This window comes from Osmerus mordax, chromosome 5 (assembly GCF_038355195.1).
Source record: "Osmerus mordax isolate fOsmMor3 chromosome 5, fOsmMor3.pri, whole genome shotgun sequence".
In the NCBI taxonomy this organism is placed as follows: Eukaryota; Metazoa; Chordata; class Actinopteri; order Osmeriformes; family Osmeridae; genus Osmerus; species Osmerus mordax.
In genome coordinates, this window is record NC_090054.1 from 21,460,349 (window position 1) to 21,480,782 (window position 20,434).

Sequence of the window (20,434 nt, forward strand, 5' to 3'; positions counted from 1 at the left end):
ATTCTTTGATAAACCATACCAGAGGTTTCCAGTCCAAATACAATGTCACGATTTATCTTCGAAACCAATACTGCGAGAGAAACACGCTCCAGTCGGTTTCAGCAGTGCAGTCAGGAGAAATGAAACTGAAACTAAATTCTGTAAATTGAGAGATTGATCCGCAAGTCCGCAAATCGTTTCATACGGTGCTTTGATTACCACTAACCGGTGAGTTATTAGACACGTTTAAAATATATGACACGTTTAAATGAGTTTAGGAGGAATTCATAAAGTGAGTTGTCAGATGTGATATGATTCATTATGCTCGCTAGCTCATGATTTAACTCTAGCCAGGGGCCGAATCCCAATACTCTGTACCCCTTACCTTTACCCCTAGCCCTGTGTCTCGAAACTGAGGGGTAAGGGCTACATAGCCCTATGAAATGAGACACCATGCTTACGGTTACTTATATCGATGTCTCCAAAGCAAGTAGTATTATGCACTGATATTAAACGAAATTCGCTGCTAATGGAGTTTAGTTAAAACTGTAGACATGCATGTTCCTTCAATGCTAATCAGAGAAATGCGGGACGGTTGTGCAAATCAGCAATGTAACGTTAGCGTAGCAAACTAAAGATTTTTTAAAACGTTTCAATTAAGAACATGGTTGCAGAAATACATATGTACAGGACCGGTTCTAACTGCCTATCCGAAAACACTTGGTTTTAAGGGGCTAGGGGTAAGGGGTTAGCCTGGTCCTAACCAGACTCTCGTACATTGAAGCAAAAATAAAATTGAGCGGAAGTACGTAGCAGGGCAGAGCCAGGCTAGTAAGGGGTAGGGGTAAGACAGAGTATTGGGATTCGGCTATACTCCCAACAACCTCACCACTGTAACGTTAGTGTTTGTAGTGGCTACTCACTGATACTTTGAGTGCGATCTTCTGCCCCTCATTAAATTATTTATTGGTGGTGGTATAGTCTCAGTTTTAAGAACCGTGTATCGATTTTGTAAAGCTATATGCTGTACCGGTGCCACAACCCTGTATTTGTTTTTTGAATTGATAGCAGACGATGACCATGGCTGAGAAGCACACAAACAATGACTTGGAAAACAAAATATGTACTTTTCTGAACGACAAAGAGGACGGAGCCACAGCTCTCCAAATAGCGAAAGGTGTTGGCCTGAAGAAAGCCAGTGATGTCAACAGTGTCTTATACAGGCTGGAGAAAACGGGGCAGCTGTTCAGGAATTCCGACCAGCCACCCATATGGTCCCGTCAGAAGCGCTCAGCCGCCACTGTGAAGAACTCTCAACCAACGGATGCTTTGGCAGAGGAATTAAAAAAGATGATGTTATCGGATGGCAAAAGCAATGGGATGAAATCATATCACCTAGCAGCAAAGCTGAACGTGCCGCGCAGTGAAGTGAACAAGTGTCTTCATGGCTTGAGTAGAAGCGGAGAAGTGAAGAGGTTGGGGGAGACATCATTGTGGAAGGTTGATGAAACAAATGGAGGAGGCCGGCTGATTAAATATAAAGGGTAATGTGAAATTAGTAAATGGGACAATTGCATTCTGTACAGTTTATATATATATATTTTAACACAACAAATGTTGTGTTAATTTTTTCTGAAGGGAATTTCAAGATTGTTCCATCGAATTGAAGGAAGACTCCAGGTACAGTTTATGACTACATTATTGCAAATTGTATTTCATTTAGGCTAATATGAGGTGATTATGAAACGTTTGCCACTGAGTTGTGAATGTTTGAATTTGAAACCTCAATGTTTGACGTTTTCACCATCTGTATTTGTTTGTGTAGGTTCTTCCGAGATTTTGAACTGGTGTCTGTGCTAGGAGCAGGGGGCTTTGGGTGTGTTGTCAAAGCCAAACACAAGCTGGATGGCAAAATCTATGCAGTGAAGATTTTGGAGAATACAATGTAAGAGAATACCATGTACTGTATGGGACACTGCAGCACAGTACAATTACAACCCTGTTTCACAGGCAATTTAAAGTGTTTTATATATAGTTATATAGATTACACCTAATTTATTCTTCATAACCTTACCTGCAATTAAATTAAAAGTGAAGCATTGCTCCTAGACCACACAGAAAGAACAGGCCTAACTTCAGATGTTCAGATATGCATCTCTGCTCAGTCAGTCGATGATGGGCTTCTGATGCATCTTCATGTCTTACAGAAAGGCCAGCAGGGAGGTAAAAGCACTGGCCATGTTGAAGCATCCGAACATCGTTAGTTACTACACGTCTTGGGATGAAGAGGCTTTTTGGATTAATGAATTTAACGATGATGACAGTACAACGTGAGCAGACCTACGTACCCTGATAACTTACCTTCAGACAACTTTGTACCCTGGAAGTAATCTAACCTGGCTAGATATTTAGGAAGGTAATATTTAGTTCTAGTTTACATTTGTATTTCTCTATATCTCCCAGGAGCTCCCAATACCCAACTGATTCAGAACAGAGAGACTCCTGCAGTTCAGCGAATGGAGCTGAAAACAGGTATGCAATAAAATGTACATCCAGTGGAAGTTAGTAAATTAATATATAATAATGTAAATATTTAATAATCCAGTTTACATTAAACACAGTGTTTTGTTTGTGTGTGTTTTTCTTCAGTGGAAGAGACTTGTCTTGCCTATTCATTCAAATGGAGTTCTGTGAAAAGGGAACCCTCAATGACTGGATTAAAAAAAGGAATGAAGGAACAAAAAATAAATTTAAAAAAGCTCTCCACATGTTTCGCCAAATAGTCAGTGGAGTAGAATACATCCACTCTGAAGGACACATTCACAGAGATCTAAAGGTACTGTAGAACCCAAGGTTTATCTTCCATTTCCAGCTGCAAAATGAGAGATTACACTTGAATTATGAAGCATTTTCATGTTCATTTACATCATTGTGTTTTGATTTGTGATTTAAAGCCTGAAAATGTGTTTATTGGAGAAGATGAGACTGTGAAGATTGGAGATTTTGGGCACGTTACCATCACCAGCTCTAGTCCTGTTAGTCGCACTTCAGAAACAGGAACACTGATTTATATGAGCCCTGAGCAGGTAATCATGTTTGTTCCTGTGTTGTGTTGTAAATGTAACAGTTATATCATCCCATGTTAAATGGCAACAGATACTTAAATCACTCACTGCATTTTCAGAAGACAGAGATGGTTTATGACAAGAAAACTGACATTTTTGCCCTCGGACTGATTTGTTTTGAGATTCTGTGGAAAATGCCCACTGTTTCAGAGAAATTGAAGGTGAACATTGACCAGATTTAACTGTTACTCTTGAATGAGTCTCACATTTAAATGTGTTTGGTGTTGTTCTCAATGTTCATTTGTTTACCGTTTTTATTTCAACTCACTATCTTTATACCCTTCTGTGTGACCTTGACAGCTGTTTGAAAATCTACGTAGACAAATCTTTCCTGAAGACTTCAAAAACAAGTATGCCACAGAGGTGAGAAGTTCCATTGGACTGAATGTTTTTATTTATTTATTTATTTTACTTTATGAACTCAGTAAGCATCCAATTCAGTTGTTTAACTATGTTAAATTGTAAAATAAATAATTGTGCCTCTCTTATAGCATCATATCATCAGGAAAATGCTCTCCCAGACCCCTGCAGAACGACCAGATGTTAAAGAGATTGCAAAGTACCTTGAAGACTTCCTGCTTAGGAACTCGACTGCATTAGAACAGAAGTCTGCCTAAAGCACTGCTCCTGCCTAGCCAGGCCTGCTAGCTGCTCCTGCCTAGCCAGGCCTGCTAGCTGCTCCTGCCTAGCCAGCCCTGCTAGCTGCTCCTGCCTAGCCAGCCCTGCTAGCTGCTCCTGCCTAGCCAGGCCTGCTAGCTGCTCCTGCCTAGCCAGCCCTGCTAGCTGCTCATGCCTAGCCAGCCCTGCTAGCTGCTCCTGCCTAGCCAGCACTGCTAGCTGCTCCTGCCTAGCCAGGCCTGCTAGCTGCTCCTGCCTAGCCAGCCCTGCTAGCTGCTCATGCCTAGCCAGCCCTGCTAGCTGCTCCTGCCTAGCCAGCCCTGCTAGCTGCTCCTGCCTAGCCAGGCCTGCTAGCTGCTCCTGCCTAGCCAGGCCTGCTAGCTGCTCCTGCCTAGCCAGGCCTGCTAGCTGCTCCTGCCTAGCCAGCCCTGCTAGCTGCTCCTGCCTAGCCAGCTGCTCCTGCCTAGCCAGGCCCAGGAGTCTGGAAACATTTGTTCAATATATTAAGTATATTGAACAGCTGTAGGAAATGTGGGTTGGTCATTAATGTTTGAAAACAAACGATTGACAGATTAATTAAAATGTGTAGCAGGATTTAAACAAGAGATTCTACCTGGAATGCCTAGATATGACACTGGCTAAATTATTTTTCCAATGGAGTAATTGTTGTCATGTTGATTATCTCATTAAGTCAAAGCTCAAATCTAGGGCTGATTGAGCGTTTGCTATAGTGGCACCTAAACTTTGGAACAGCTTACTGACTTCTATCAGAACTGCTCCAACACAACATATTTTTAAATCCGTGTTAAAAACGCATATTTTCTCTCTATGCTACAACTTGTGATGTTCTCTGTTGTTAGTTATGTCTTTTGGGTATCTATGTTTTACTGTGGGTTTTACTGTATTTTGTGGTTCTGTGAACACATTGAACAGCACATTGGTCAACTATTGTTGGTTTTTATTATGATATACATTTGAAATGAATTGAAATTGAATGTGGATATGCTGTGGTAAAGAGGGATACAGGCTTAGGGTATAGCTCAGTGGTTAGAGCACTCAACAGCAGATGGTTGCAGGTTAAAATCTCATCTGTTTGTCTCTGTCTCTTTAAATAAAGTTTTCTGCTTGATGAATAGCTTTAGCTAGTAGTTTACATGCACTATGAAAAATGCTGCACTTTCAGGTACTTTTAAAACAGTACATTATAAAAACAAAATCATCGTTGTGAAGATACTATCATGTTTACTGTAATAATGGTCTGATAAATAATGATTGACCTTGCCTTAAGTATATGTATTTTGACTAATCAAAAATGTATTAAAGTGAATGGGTGTATATTGCCTCATCAGTTACTATCTTGTTGTGTTGTGTTAATCATTCGTGCGAGCTAGGGAACTGCAGAGCATCTGTCAGCATGCAGTGCTTTCTTCTGACACAAGAGGGCGCTCTCTGCCCTCCCAATTTTAAATCAGTGGCACTCTGTGGATGGCAGCAAAGCCAGGGGGAGCTGTTGGTGCAGCTAAACATCCTCAGACTCATCTACAGTACCCAGCCCTCCCAGACGCTCCAGACTACAGTACCCAGCCCTCCCAGACTACAGTACCCAGCCCAGTACCCAACAATAACATTTACATGTATTCATTTAGCAGTCACACCACACTCAGACTGCACGGGGACACCACATGTCCTGCACAGGGACACCACATGTCCTGCACACTCAGGCTGCACAGGGACACTACATGTCCTGCACACTCAGGCTGCACAGGGACACCACATGTCCTGGACACTCAGGCTGCACAGGGACACCACATGTCCTGCACACTCAGGCTGCACAGGGACACCACATGTCCTGCACACTCAGGCTGCACAGGGACACTACATGTCCTGCACAGGGACACTACATGTCCTGGACACTCAGGCTGCACAGGGACACCGCATGTCCTGCACAGGGACACCGCATGTCCTGGACACTCAGGCTGCACAGGGACACTACATGTCCTGCACAGGGACACTACATGTCCTGGACACTCAGGCTGCACAGGGACACTACATGTCCTGCACAGGGACACTACATGTCCTGGACACTCAGGCTGCACAGGGACACCACATGTCCTGCACAGGGACACCGCATGTCCTGGACACTCAGGCTGCACAGGGACACTACATGTCCTGCACAGGGACACTACATGTCCTGGACACTCAGGCTGCACAGGGACACTACATGTCCTGCACAGGGACACCGCATGTCCTGGACACTCAGGCTGCACAGGGACACTACATGTCCTGCACAGGGACACTACATGTCCTGGACACTCAGGCTGCACAGGGACACCGCATGTCCTGCACAGGGACACCGCATGTCCTGGACACTCAGGCTGCACAGGGACACCGCATGTCCTGCACAGGGACACCGCATGTCCTGGACACTCAGGCTGCACAGGGACACCGCATGTCCTGCACATCATCCCAGTGCCTGAGGATGGACAGGACATGATCCTCCATTATCTCAATATCAATTTAGAGACGAAAAGCAAGAATTTCTACTCTCGGTTTCTGCTGTTAAAAATACGTATAAAATAGTTAACCCTTGTGCTGCCTTCGGGTCACATGACCCAAAGGTTCATAACGAACCATCATTGTGTTTACCCAATTTTACCCAATACAAAAACAAATACAAATAATTTTCTTTAACCTTTGCATTTGTGGGGGGTCTGAGACAGCCCAACGGTTAAAAGAAAATGCTTCACTTTGTTTTTGTATGCAGTAAAGTTGTCGCAATACGATAGTGTGTCACAACAACTGATGGGTCAGAATGACCCGAAGATAACACAAGGGTTAAACATTGGAGAAATATTCTGTTTGGCAAAACTCCTCGATGATCTCCTCCCCCTGGGGCATCCTCACTCTGGGTCCTCAAACACTTGATCCACTCCAGAGAGTTGCGTGTGTCCAGACATCAGTTTACATTAGGCCAAGAGGAACTTGGCCTAATGAACCTTTTTCTTTCTTCCTCAGAGGGCTATATTTGATAAGGCCCTCTGTGTTTTCGGTCCTTCTTTTCCGTCTCACTTGTGTGAACAAGGTTATTGGATGAATTGAGGTCACTTCCTTAGAGAGCAGCGTGGGCAGTGAGGCAGTGAGGCAGTCAAAGCCCTGGACCATGGGGCCTGTGGCAAGATGGAGTCACCAGTCAAGAACAGAACAGTGGAGAAAGCCAGTCCTCCCAGAGTCCCAGAACAAATGATTACTTTGTGGATATTGGGTCGCGGTAGCAGCAGACTGTTTAATCTTTTTGAGAGTTTGTTCTCAACAGCGGGTAGAGAATTAATCCTCAGAATCGGTTTACTTCTTTACCCTTTATAAACCGAAGACAACTGACTTCCAAGAATCACTACTGGTGAAGGATTCACAGGTTGATTGAGAGGTATCATTTTTTTCTATACTAGATAATACACCGTTCGGCTTCCACTGTTTTTACAGTGAAGGCCTTTCTCCCCACTACATTATAACTATATGATAGAGCCTCTCTATCACACACATCTCTCAGTACTAGGACTTCTGTTGCATAATATTGCATAACATTAAGAGTCACTGACATTGATGAGAAGAAACCCTCCCCACTACTTATGACAATATTGATTCTGATTTCTAATCCCCTTAGCTGACTCAGGCATGGGGATGATTTCTACTCTGAAATAATTGTTAACACACTGACCGTAACATCAACATAAGTATTATGAGAGACAAGCCACCATCCTTGCAAAAAATATATGCCAAATTGCACAATTTCCTCTTAAAAGGCTTGTTTTTGAAAATCCCATCACAGGGGGGTAGGCTCTTCAGATCCAGAAATGCCTCTTCAGAAATGCACAAGATAGTTGGCAAGAAGTCTGTTGTTTTTGTTTAACAGTGGTGACTAAACTTTGGCAGAGCTTTCTCTCTCTCTGTCTCCTTCTCTTTGTTTCTCTTTCTCTCTGCCTCTATCACTGTCTCTCTCTTTCTCTATCAGTCTCTCTCTCTGTATATCACTGTCTCTCTCTTTCTCTATCAGTCTCTCTCTCTGTCTATCACTGTCTCTCTCTTTCTCTCTATCTCTATCAGTCTTTCTCTCTTTCTTTCTGTCTCTCTCTTTCAGTCTATCAGTCCTGAACACTTGGTCTCCAGTTCCACAGCTGTTCTCTACTGGCATGTCAGGTCTGCATCCTCTCCATCCTCTCCACCTCCACACAAACGAAAGAGGAACAGAAGCATCCAGGTGTGTTGGTGAGCTTGTTTCAGCTACAGAGCAGCTGCCATGTTGGACACAGGGTCCAGGTCTCTGGGAAGGTTTGGATGTTGGCTTGTGTCTTGCATTTGCTCGTTCGAAATGAACCAGATCTCCAACGTCTGTTCAGTGTCATGTGATGCTGTGCCTATTGCACCTCACACGCACACCAGCAAACACAGAACAGCTAAACACAGAACAGCTAGCCTACTCATTTACTTAGCTTCATTCATGAGAATGTGGGAACAAGTGTATTGAAGAGTGTGCGATCTCGCTAGGAGTATGTGCTGAATGTGGCATCTGGCAAGCCAGTCAACTGACAGCTTGCCTACACTGTCTACAGGCAAACCCATCCCCACTGTCAGCCTCCAGCCCCCTCAAACCCTCCAAAAGCAAGATACCAATCACAGTAAACACACCAGGCAATATTTTACAAGCTATATAACCCTTAGCAGAAATCTCAACCTCCCGTCTGGAGTGTGGAACGGTTTGTATTCACAGGAAACAAACGAGGAGAGGTGGGTTCTGCTGTGGGTTTAGTCCTGTTTTTGTTTTGAGAGATAACAATGTCTGAGGTGGTGACTTCACGCCTCCATAAAACACGCGTGCAGTGACAGAAGACAAGATGCCATCCGGGGGTTTCCAAGGTAACAGAAGAGACGACACAGACCTGTGATTCAGCACGTGAAGATGATTCATTAACCACACCCACGCCGCGAGATCAGTGTGTCAGCTGTGCATCGCAGCGACTGGGCTTGGGGGTTCAGAGAGTTCAGTATGAAGACTGATTCGTCTCAGATGCAGTTGGAAGGCCTCTCTCAATCTTCCTACAACAGAAGGGATTAAGGCTTCAGAGGAAAATACAAGAACAGCAAACACAATGACCTCCGCACTTGTTTTACACACTCGCAGACATTCATTTGCGGACATTTGTCTCCATAACAGAGCATGAGGTGATGGCTCCTCGCCTCAGCCCCTCCCACATACTGAGGGCCAGTTGTTGAGGTTGTGGGAAAGAATTCATCAGAAGCCATATGGCGTTGCTGTCTATTCAAACTGCGGTTCACTAGTAAACTACATGTTTGCAATTTGGGTTTTGCCATTTTTGGAATCCTAAAAAGAGGACTTTTTATTCAAAGCGCTTGGTATTGGACTAAGTTACATAGCCAGGTCATGCAGCTTATCTTGATGTTGCAAACCTGAAAAAGGACTGAAATCGATTGCATTTCAATTTCTGAGCACTTATCCTTAGACATCAAAGCCGACCAACAGCTGCTTGTGGGTCTTTGAAGAAGCCAATCCGTTTTTTTTTTCTCAACATCACTTCACATTGCAATTGATGTACTCTGTCTATAAATAGAGATGTACAGTACGTGAAAGCTTTGTAGTGATTTAGCAGGGAGTTTTAGGAGAAAAAACCCTCATTCATCCAGATACCGAGGTGAAGCGACAGACAGGCTGAACAGACAGGATTTATTTTGTGTTTACAAATGTTTGGAGGATAGTCAGTCTCAGAGAGTCTACAGTAATTACCCAGACTCCTCAGGGCGAGGCGGGGAGGGAGATGAAAGACCTGTGAAACCAGGACGTGAACAAACCCAGAAGAGAGAGCATGACAGACAGCCTTTGGGTTGTTTTATTCACAGGAGCTTTTTAGGATTCGTTTTATCTGTCCTGCCCCACCAACCCTCCCTCACCCCAACCCCCCACACACCCTCCCTCACCCCAACCCTCCCTCACCCCAACCCCCCCACACACCCTCCCTCACCCCAACCCTCCCTCACCCCAACCCCCCCACACACCCTCCCTCACCCCAACCCTCCCTCACCCCAACCCCCCCACACACCCTCCCTCACCCCAACCCTCCCTCACCCCAACCCCCCACACACCCTCCCTCACCCCAACCCCCCTCACACCCTCCCTCACCCCAACCCCCCACACACCCTCCCTCACCCCAACCCCCCTCACACCCTCCCTCACCCCAACCCCCCACACACCCTCCCTCACCCCAACCCTCCCTCACCCCAACCCCCCACACACCCTCCCTCACCCCAACCCCCCTCACACCCTCCCTCACCCCAACCCCCCACACACCCTCCCTCACCCCAACCCCCCACACACCCTCCCTCACCCCAACCCCCCACACACCCTCCCTCACCCCAACCCTCCCTCACCCCAACCCCCCACACACCCTCCCTCACCCCAACCCCCCACACACCCTCCCTCACCCCAACCCCCCACACACCCTCCCTCACCCCAACCCCCCCACACACCCTCCCTCACCCCAACCCCCCACCAACCCTCCCTCACCCCAACCCCCCACACACCATCCCTCACCCCAACCCCCCACACACCCTCCCTCACCCCAACCCCCCCACACACCCTCCCTCACCCCAACCCCCCCACACACCCTCCCTCACCCCAACCCTCCCTTACCCCAACCCCCCCACACACCCTCCCTCACCCCAACCCCCCCACCAACCCTCCCTCACCCCAACCCCCCACACACCATCCCTCACCCCAACCCCCCCACACACCCTCCCTCACCCCAACCCCCCCACACACCCTCCCTCACCCCAACCCCCCACACACCCTCCCTCACCCCAACCCCCCACACACCATCCCTCACCCCAACCCCCCCACACACCCTCCCTCACCCCAACCCTCCCTCACCCCAACCCCCCACACACCCTCCCTCACCCCAACCCTCCCTCACCCCAACCCCCCACACACCATCCCTCACCCCAACCCCCCCACACACCCTCCCTCACCCCAACCCCCCACACACCCTCCCTCACCCCAACCCCCCACACACCATCCCTCACCCCAACCCCCCCACACACCCTCCCTCACCCCAACCCTCCCTCACCCCAACCCCCCACACACCCTCCCTCACCCCAACCCTCCCTCACCCCAACCCCCCACACACCATCCCTCACCCCAACCCCCCCACACACCCTCCCTCACCCCAACCCTCCCTCACCCCAATGTCACCAATGTTTTCATTCCAGGAAACGCAACTCTCAACCCAAAAGGTTGTAGAACCGACTGATTTTATAGAATATATCCTCGTGTGAGAGAGTATCTCTTGTTTGAGCACATGATTCCATTCAAAGAGGGCTGTCTGTCTGTTAGCCTTCAAGCCAATCAGACTCCTCTGATCAGATCTCCTCGACCGTGTCCGTGTCGCTCGCTGTCTGCTCTCAGGTCGTCTCAGCCGTGTGTGTGGAGGTGCAAGGGAAGAACAATCAGGATCCGACAGACAATCACATGAACTCACGTCCAATCTATAGGTTCTGCTCCACTGCTCGTGTGTTTCAGTTTAGTGCACACAGACCTCTTCTCCAGTGCTCATCCCCAGCCTCATCCCCAGCCTCTGCCTCTTCCCCAGCCTCTTCTCCAGTGCTCATCCCCAGCCTCTGCCTCTTCCCCAGCCTCATCCCCAGCCTCTGCCTCTTCCCCAGCCTCTTCTCCAGTGCTCATCCCCAGCCTCATCCCCAGCCTCTGCCTCTTCCCCAGCCTCTTCTCCAGTGCTCATCCCCAGCCTCTTCTCCAGTGCTCATCCCCAGCCTCATCCTCAGCCTCATCCCCAGCCTCTGCTTCTTCCCCAGCCTCTTCTCCAGTGCTCATCCCCAGCCTCTGCCTCTTCCCCAGCCTCATCCCCAGCCTCTGCCTCTTCCCCAGCCTCTTCTCCAGTGCTCATCCCAGCCTCATCCTCAGCCTCATCCCCAGCCCCTGCCTCTTCCCCAGCCTCTTCTCCAGTGCTCATCCCCAGCCTCTTCTCCAGTGCTCATCCTCATCCCCAGCCTCTTCTCCAGTGCTCATCCCCAGCCTCATCCCCAGCCTCATCCTCATCCCCAGCCTCTTCTCCAGTGCTCATCCCAAGCCTCTTCTCCAGTGCTCATCCCCAGCCCCAGCCTCATCCCCAGCCTCTTCCCCAGCCCCAGCCTCATCCCCAGCCTCAGCTGTGGTCAGAGAATCCCCCCTCAGTCTTCATGAAGAGAGAGCCGACCTAGACAGCAGTATTGATCTCCATTGTTGCCGAGAGAGAGGAAAGCTGTCTGTCATGTCTGCCATGTCGGAGCAAGTTTGGGCATTTTCTGTTTGTGGAGTGGATGCATTCATAAATAATTGACGTGGTTTAATCACAGGCCACACCCCAGGGGAGGTTGTAACAACAGTCACATCTAAAACTGGGATTTATATGCACTTCAATCAACTATTTAGACATCATGTTGATGTAGAAGTGTTCATCCACAATCTTTCTTTAACCTACTCACTGTACTGCCTTGTTAATGCATACTGGACTTTGAGAGAGCTGGTGATCTCCACGGAGATCTGTCACGCGGCTCATCAAACTATCATCCAACTCACATTAGCGGCATTACTGGGCCATCTCAGAAATGGCCTTCTGGACGCCCGTCAAGCGTCGGAAGGGATTCTGCACTCCAAGAAGCCATCTGTGTTTGTGCTTCAGCCAGCCCAAGATGCTTCTCTCCTGGAATTGTGCAGACTGGATTAAAGGTGAACCAGCTGCGCGGTGGTCGTTGGTGTGTGGCCTTAACTGAAACCTTGAACGGTATTCAGGGAACGAGAGAAAACACTGCCAGAGAAACGCCGAAAAAAGGGATCGTGACGGATTTAAAGTTACGGGAAAGAAAGATAATCAGTGATACATTGAGACGTGTAGAGGCAATGAAACAGAGAGTATTCATGGGCTCTCTTTCATTGCCTCTACACATCTCAATATTTCACTGCTTATTTTTCATTCAGGCAACCTTCAAATCATTCACGATCTTTACTTCTTCGTTTCCTGAAAGGCACAAAAGAGAAAGAGACAGCAGGAAAGAGCGGGGCATCACTAACAGGCATGGCAGCGAGGATAAGGAACAGTCGGCCACTTTGTTTCATTCGAAGGTGGTGAAACACCGGCTGGTGAGCAATGTGTGCTGGATTTGGAGATGACTTGGTGTTCAGCCAGGACACACACACACACCCACTGGGAGCAACAAGCCAAGCTGGCCTCTGTCTATGGTGGCACCAGGGTATTTAGTGTACCCACTGTTCCACTGCTAATTGCATGGCAGCAAAGAGCGCTCAGGCAAATGAGTCAATCCCCCTCCCTCCATTTTTTATTTATTTTCATTGTGGACAAATCCAGCCAAGTGCTGTTGGTCAGGCGCTCATAAAACAGACTGTCCGCCCTGCTTCCGCCCTGCTTCCGCCCTGCTTCCGCCCTGCTTCCGCCCTGCTTCCGCCCTGCTTCCGCCCTGCTTCCGCCCTGCTTCCGCCCTGCTTCCACCCTGCTTCCACATGGCTTCCGCCCTGCTTCCACCCTGCTTCCACCCTGCTTCCACCCTGCTTCCGCCCTGCTTCCACCCTGCTTCCACATGGCTTCCGCCCTGCTTCCACCCTGCTTCCGCCCTGCTTCCACCCTGCTTCCACATGGCTTCCGCCTTGCTTCCACATGGCTTCCGCCCTGCTTCCGCCCTGCTTCCGCCCTGCTTCCGCCCTGCTTCCACCCTGCTTCCGCCCTGCTTCCGCCCTGCTTCCGCCCTGCTTCCACATGGCTTCCGCCCTGCTTCCGCCCTGCTTCCACATGGATTCCGCCCTGCTTCCGCCCTGCTTCCGCCCTGCTTCCGCCCTGCTTCCACCCTGCTTCCGCCCTGCTTCCACATGGCTTCCGCCCTGCTTCCGCCCTGCTTCCGCCCTGCTTCCGCCCTGCTTCCACATGGCTTCCGCCCTGCTTCCGCCCTGCTTCCGCCCTGCTTCCGCCCTGCTTCCGCCCTGCTTCCACATGGCTTCCACCCTGCTTCCGCCCTGCTTCCACATGGCTTCCGCCCTGCTTCCGCCCTGCTTCCGCCCTGCTTCCGCCCTGCTTCCGCCCTGCTTCCACATGGCTTCCACATGGCTTCCACCCTGCTTCCGCCCTGCTTCCGCCCTGCTTCCGCCCTGCTTCCGCCCTGCTTCCGCCCTGCTTCCGCCCTGCTTCCACCCTGCTTCCACCCTGCTTCCACATGGCTTCCGCCCTGCTTCCGCCCTGCTTCCGCCCTGCTTCCGCCCTGCTTCCGCCCTGCTTCCGCCCTGCTTCCGCCCTGCTTCCGCCCTGCTTCCACATGGCTTCCACATGGCTTCCACCCGGCTTCCACCCTGCTTCCGCCCTGCTTCCGCCCTGCTTCCATCCTGCTTCCACCCTGCTTCCGCCCTGCTTCCGCCCTGCTTCCGCCCTGCTTCCGCCCTGCTTCCGCCCTGCTTCCGCCCTGCTTCCGCCCTGCTTCCACCCTGCTTCCGCCCTGCTTCCGCCCTGCTTCCACCCTGCTTCCACCCTGCTTCCGCCCTGCTTCCACATGGCTTCCGCCCTGCTTCCACCCTGCTTCTCCCAGTCTGGGGAGAACCAAAAAAACCTAATGTGATGCGATGAGACGAAATGTTGAAGGTTCGGACCCCATTATTGACAAGATAGACCAACAAGTAAGTGAACTTAGCATTTTCTAAGATAATTTACAGTACGGAGAATATACAGTTTCAAACAATGCTATGTTTTCAAAGTGAAGACAGCTTTACTCGATCAAACTGAACTCGTTACGTTAACATACCGTCTTTTAAGATTTTCTCTTCAGGACGTCGCTGCAGATCAGAAAGTGTAATTTTGTCAGCCTACTCAAGGGGGCACTGTTGTACTGGGCTCCTGATTGGAGGATGAGACTGAAGAGGGACATGGCTGGGCTGTTTTCCATCTATCTGCTTGTGTTCTGTCTGTAAAACAGTGGCACTATAAGGCATTATCAGATCTCACCTTTACCTGGGGAAAGGATAGAAATGCACACAGCACTTTCCCCCCACTGGCAAATTAAATACAAATCCTATCATTGAAAAACAGATAGCACTGACATCATTCAATACCGCCATTGTATGACCACAACAGGAAATGTGGAACATAGGGACTGGAATGTATACATCATCGTTGTGGAATAATTGGATGGTTCTCAAAGAGAGAGAATCCCTTCAATCAATACTGCGGTGGATCATAAATTACAGCCAGTCTGCAAGCAACTGAATGGCTCATAAGAATTATGAGTGAAGTACTCCAGGAATGTTGATCTCAGCTTGAAAAACGAACAATGATTGATCCCAGTGTTGAGCCATTCAGTAATCAGGAAGTTTGAGCGCCAGTTAATGAATGAAGCTTTGTGTTTGGTCTTTTTGAACTTGGTCTGACTGCAAGGTATTTCCTGACATCATTGTCCTAAAAGTCTTTGGTTGAACGACCCTTCACACAGATTCTCCAGATCCAGATTCTCTCCTCAGGTTTCAGAGAGTGTTCCCATCAGCAGTCTCCACCTGCGAGGTCGCTGGCCTCCCGCAGACACTCTTTGATTAAAACGATCACGTTAACGAGCAAGTTTCCATAGTAACCATCCCTGTCCAGAGAGTCGAGTAGGTTGTGGTTCGCGTTAAGCTTTAACAGCTGTTAATGTTTAAAGGACATGAGACAGGGAGTAATGAATGAAGGTGGTACTTTCTAAGACCTCATTTACAGAACATGTTAGTATTCAGCCCTCCCCCTCCCTCCCTCCCCCCCCTGCCCCCACCCCCACATTCCTCAGCCCTGGTTGCCGTGGAGTCCCCTCTGACGGCCTCTCAACCATTAGCATTCTGGTGATGCTCGCTGTTGCCGTGCCAACGCCTGACCTTTTCCAGGGGAGGTCCGCGCGCTGTCAGAGCGACGCTCGCGGGGTTCGGTTTCAGCGGAGGGTCTTCCGGCTCCGGGCTTCCAATGAAAGCCTTTGTGTTTCGGACGAGGGGGAAAACGTTCCAACTGGGCTTGGCGTTCTGGCGAAGAACAGCCCGAGGTGATGGATGCATGTGTCACCGCCCTCACCCCGATTACCTCACGTCTCTCCTGAAGGCTCTGGATCAAGCTCCAGTGAGTCCCTTCACCAGCTTTCTGGAATACAGTCACATCAGGTTACACGGTACGGTTACCTTGAAAGACATGATGAATCAGGTTGATCCTCACACTTCCAGTAGATTGATGTCAGTCATTACAGGAAGCTGTTCACACAGGACACCTTGTGTTTTCATAGTGTAAACAAAGCGTTGTTGAGCTTGAATATCTGAATTCTGCTGCCCGGATCTCTCACAATATATTGCATCTAAGTTCTTCTTCTTGATGTGAACTGCTGAGGTTAGAACATTTGTTTTGTCTTTTAACAAAGTACACAAATAGAGACAGTAGGAGAGAGAGACAGCGACTCAGAGACCCAAACAGAGAGAGAGAGAGAGAGAGAGAGAGAGAGAGCGAGCGAGCAAGAGAGAGAGAGAGCAAGAGAGAGAGAGCAAGAGAGAGCGAGAGCGAGCGAGAGAGAGAGAGAGAGAGAGAGAGGAGAAGTGTAAGTGACCTGGGACTCTCCACACCTGTGGCCACATGTAGTCACGTCTCAAGTCAGACTCTGGACCGAGGCTAACGAGCCCCTGCGGACTCACAGGCCCTCGTGAACAAACCCTGGCCATGACACACGCAGCACCACGCCGGCGCTGGAACAGTGTGCGGTGAGGCGGTCGGGGGTGAGCTCATCTGGGACGCTGTCTCTGGAAGGCCTGGGTTTGAGCGTCCGTCCAGGCAGGGAGCTGACGGCAGGACCCCTCCCTCCCTGAGAACCAGGGGGTGCGAGGAGACAGGGCAGCCCAAGCCGGGCCCAGGGGCTTGGGCCTAACGCAGACAAGATGTGGCCACTCACCGGCGTCCTGTTCCTCCACAGACCTGCTTGAGGTGCTGAGAAAAGGGGGCAAGAGCAGCTCTTTCCAGAGGGGATTCGTTAGACGCTGCAGTCTGAGCTTCCTCCAAGGCCAGGGTCAAAGATGGCTTCTATTTACACCTTATTTCACGGCCAGGAAGATAATTGCCCCGTGCCGAGTCCATCTGGTTCACATGCAAGTTTTGTTTAATCAGGTTGTCTCCCTTCTCTGGCACGCTACGCAGCCCAACCGCAGGACCTAGCCCCCTTGATCCCAGCCCATCCCCTTTGCTTGTGCTTCCCCTTACACAAACACTGGGAGATTTTGGGACCAGCAATTGTATTTACGTCTGCGTTTGCCTCCAAATACGGTGCCTGACACAGAAAGCTACTTAGTGGTGTGTTGTGAACGTCATCAATGATATGCAAACCTATTTTTTTTTTTTTATCGCAAATATATTATAATATATATTAAAAACGTTTTTTTTTTTACATTTTCCAACCTTTTTGAAAATATGTTTTGAAACTTTTTTTTAATGCTTTTTTTCACACAGAGTGAAAGGAGAGGAGAACAGAGAAGCCTAAAACAGAGTAGATTAAAGCATAGCAGAGTACAATAGAGTACAGTAGAGTACAGTAGAGTTTAGAGTCTTCATCAAGTACTCATCAATGATGCAAACCAATTTTTTTTTTATAAATCGCAAATATATTTTCAACCTTTCAAAACTTAAAAAAAAAAAAAAAAAAAAAAATCAACACTTTTTCGGAAAACACAAAAAAATACAAATAATCTCAATCTTGTTTTCAAAGCTTTAGAAACTTTTTTTCAAAACATTTTTAAAACCTTTAGAAACTTTTTCACTACAGCCACATCAAGAATGGTGTTATCCCCACCATGAAACAAGCAAGAAATGTGTGAATTCTATTGTGTATGTATTCACATTGAAATTCAGACATTGATTTGAGCCCCACAACTGTATTTATTACTTAAATAGTGTTGCAAATAGACCCATGTCAGAATGTCAAAATTCACATTTCGGGACAAGTCAAGTTTAGTTTAAGATTTTGCACTTCGGGATGGTACTGAGACATTGAGGAAAGGTTAGTTGCCCTGCAACACATAAGTACAGATCTTACAGAGCCTACTTCCCTAAGCTAACCTAACCCTAACCTTAAGCTAACCTAACCCTAACCTTAAGCTAACCCTAAGCTAACCTAACTCTAGCCTTAAGCTAACCCTGACCTTAAGCTACCCTAAACCTAACCTTAACCTTAACCTAGCCTAACATTGGGTACGCTAGAACACTGAAAAAGGCAATTGTGACGTCATACATAAATCAGTCAGAAGTTATTTTGCTGCTCTTTAATAACGAAAACGGAGATTGACAGATTTGCCGCTAGATACCATTCGCTAGTGAAAGTGAAAAGTCGCTAAGCCTAGCGACTAAGTCGCTAAATTAGCAACTCTGTCTGCTCTGTGTCCTCTAGCTGCAGTCATCAGATACACCGGGGCTGACTGTGGGACAAACGACCTGGGGCGATCCGGCCGCAGCCCAATTCAGTTTCCCCTTAAACGGTGATGTCACCGCTCCCATGTGACAGGGCTTGGTTTCGCTGTCAGATCAATTATTCAGAGCGTTTAATTGGATCAGCTGAATCCAGATCACTCCAGGGATCCGATTCCAGTAACAGCAGCTGCAAATAAACTCTGAGCCAACACACAGAGTCTGGGCTTCAAATGATCCTCCACAAACAACGGAACAACACAACTTCACCCCCACGGCTGCAACAACCCTAACTCGCTAAAGAGAGACCATTGGAAATTACACGTTTAAAATAGTGTTCATGTCAGGGTGGTAAGTTTCATTATACATGGGAGGTACATGTCCCATCTATTTTGTGAACCCCCCCCCCCCCACACACACACACACTTTTTAAGAAGAAAATGATATGTAAAGGCCTCGTCCTCAGTTCTGTCCAAACTATGTCCCACCCACATTTGAAAACAAACTTCCTAGTTCCTGTTAAAGTGAACGTCGCCAAGGTCGTCCGTATCTCAGGGTGTGGGTCTGCTCTGTGGGGAGTGGGCGCGGGAGAGCGGGTTGGGATCCCAGGGCTCTGGGTGAAGGCCAGGGTGTACAGACTGAGGAGCACAGTGGCAGCTCCACAGTCATCAGATACTCCCCTGGTTCCTGCTCCTCTCTCACCCCCTCTTCACCACAGGGCTCCCCATCAAAGGTGGTCTTTGTGTGGGGTCAAAGCTGCCCTGGACAGCCCCCCATCCCCTCCTAACCCACACAGCTCCACACACACACATTCACCCCTTACTAGGTTTCAGGATGTAAACTGACAGGGCAGAGAAGGGGGCCTTGCATTCACAGGACAGGGATCGCAAACACAAGGCCCGGCTTACAAGAGGGGCTCGTTCGTGCTTCCAAGCTGTTCCATATGAGACAGGGTGGTGGTTTTCCTCCCTGCATGTCAAGGAGAGTTCCCGATCACGTTACTTGTTATTGTTTCGATGGATGGACTGGGGGGCCCAAGCCCCATCTCTCTCAGCCTCACGATACTGTAAACACGCCGTGTACAGTAAACTCAACTACAGTTTAGGGATTAGTGCAGCTCTGATGCTTCAAAGCATCATGGTTTCTTTCATCAATGGGTTTGTTTGATGTGAGCTAATCAAATGACTCCATTGAGTCAGGCTCCGTGTCCCAGTCAGACTGCTGGGCCGAGCCGGTCAGTGATTGACAGTTCATGGCAGCTCTGCTCTGACAGGAAGTATGAAGCCCTCATGAATAACCCTCTTTCACTGCCTCCGTGTGTGCAGTCTTGTAGCCAGTAAAGAGACGTGATTCACAAAGTCCCTTGTGTCTCTCTGGTTTTCAGACGAGGTCCCAGGTGAGAAGGGTTACGAAACGACCTTCAGCTTTGCGCCGGTCCCATCTCTCTACCCCCCATCCTCCTCCCATCTCTGCCCCCCCAGCCCTCAACCCTCCATTCATACCAAGGCTTTTGACCAGAGAACACTGCTCCCTTTGACTAGCAGAGACACCCTCGTCAGTTCCCACCCCCCAGCTCTACTCTCCACACCGCCAACATCACCTGACCACCAGAGCCATCTGCTGTCGCTAACAAGCTCACCGTCTCTTTAAAACCCCTGACACAGGAAACAATACGTTTTACTAAAGTGCTTTTTTGTGTGCCGAAGCAGAAGAGTAATCCTAAAGCCATTCTCTGTTCCAGCAACGTAATCCAACTGATCTATACAGCTAAACCTTTTGGGTTTTTTAATGGGAAGCGAAAATAATGAAAGATCAATGATTCAGGGGAGTTCTGCATGGCTAGGAGATGCAGAAGGGATCTTTCCTCCACGGGGCAGTGAATCGATGCCTCCCCGAAGCTCGAGTATTAATCATATCACCTGAGGAGGTCAGGGGTTCCAGGTCCGTCTATCTACTGGGCTATGACAGGTTAAAAGGTTAGTCTGACCTTGTGACCCCCACCCTGTCTGTACTGGCAACCCAAGGGGAGGGAGGGAAGGAAGGAAGGAAGGAAGGAAGGAAGGAAGGAAGGAAGGAAGGAAGGAAGGGAGGGAGGGAGGGGACACCAGACGGCTGGAGAGACTGGGCTAATCGGCTTTGTTCTCCTGCAGCTCTAATAAGCTTATTGATCTCTAGACGTATCGATCCCCCTCCACTCACTCTGGA

General features: G+C 48.8%; 1 protein-coding gene across 4 annotated transcripts; it reads left to right on the forward strand.

Moving 5' to 3' along the window:
• The first annotated feature begins 156 nt into the window (after positions 1–156).
• On the forward strand, positions 157–4,667 carry pkz (protein kinase containing Z-DNA binding domains). Of its 4 annotated transcripts, none has more exons than XM_067236030.1 (11): positions 157–207; positions 1,048–1,523; positions 1,618–1,659; positions 1,805–1,924; positions 2,187–2,309; positions 2,443–2,511; positions 2,629–2,815; positions 2,934–3,065; positions 3,164–3,265; positions 3,405–3,467; positions 3,596–4,667. In XM_067236030.1, the coding sequence occupies exons 2-11, from the start codon at positions 1,054–1,056 to the stop codon at positions 3,719–3,721; spliced, it is 1,434 nt and encodes a 477-aa protein (XP_067092131.1). In that variant the 5' UTR covers positions 157–207; positions 1,048–1,053; the 3' UTR covers positions 3,722–4,667. The 4 variants fall into 4 exon arrangements, with proteins under 4 accessions (XP_067092131.1, XP_067092133.1, XP_067092134.1 ...); XM_067236032.1 differs by having other exon boundaries at positions 3,167–3,265; XM_067236031.1 differs by having other exon boundaries at positions 178–207; positions 1,051–1,523.
• The last annotated feature ends 15,767 nt before the right edge of the window (positions 4,668–20,434 follow it).

What these genes read in the sequence shown, in the direction of transcription:
- pkz (XM_067236030.1), top strand. Translation starts at nt 1,054, where the DNA reads ATGACCATGGCTGAGAAGCACACAAACAATGACTTGGAAAACAAAATA. An exon ending in GCGAATGGAGCTGAAAACAG is followed by an intron (nt 2,512 to 2,628) that starts GTATGCAATAAA and finishes GTTTTTCTTCAG; the next exon opens with TGGAAGAGACTTGTCTTGCC. An exon ending in CTGTTTCAGAGAAATTGAAG is followed by an intron (nt 3,266 to 3,404) that starts GTGAACATTGAC and finishes TGACCTTGACAG; the next exon opens with CTGTTTGAAAATCTACGTAG.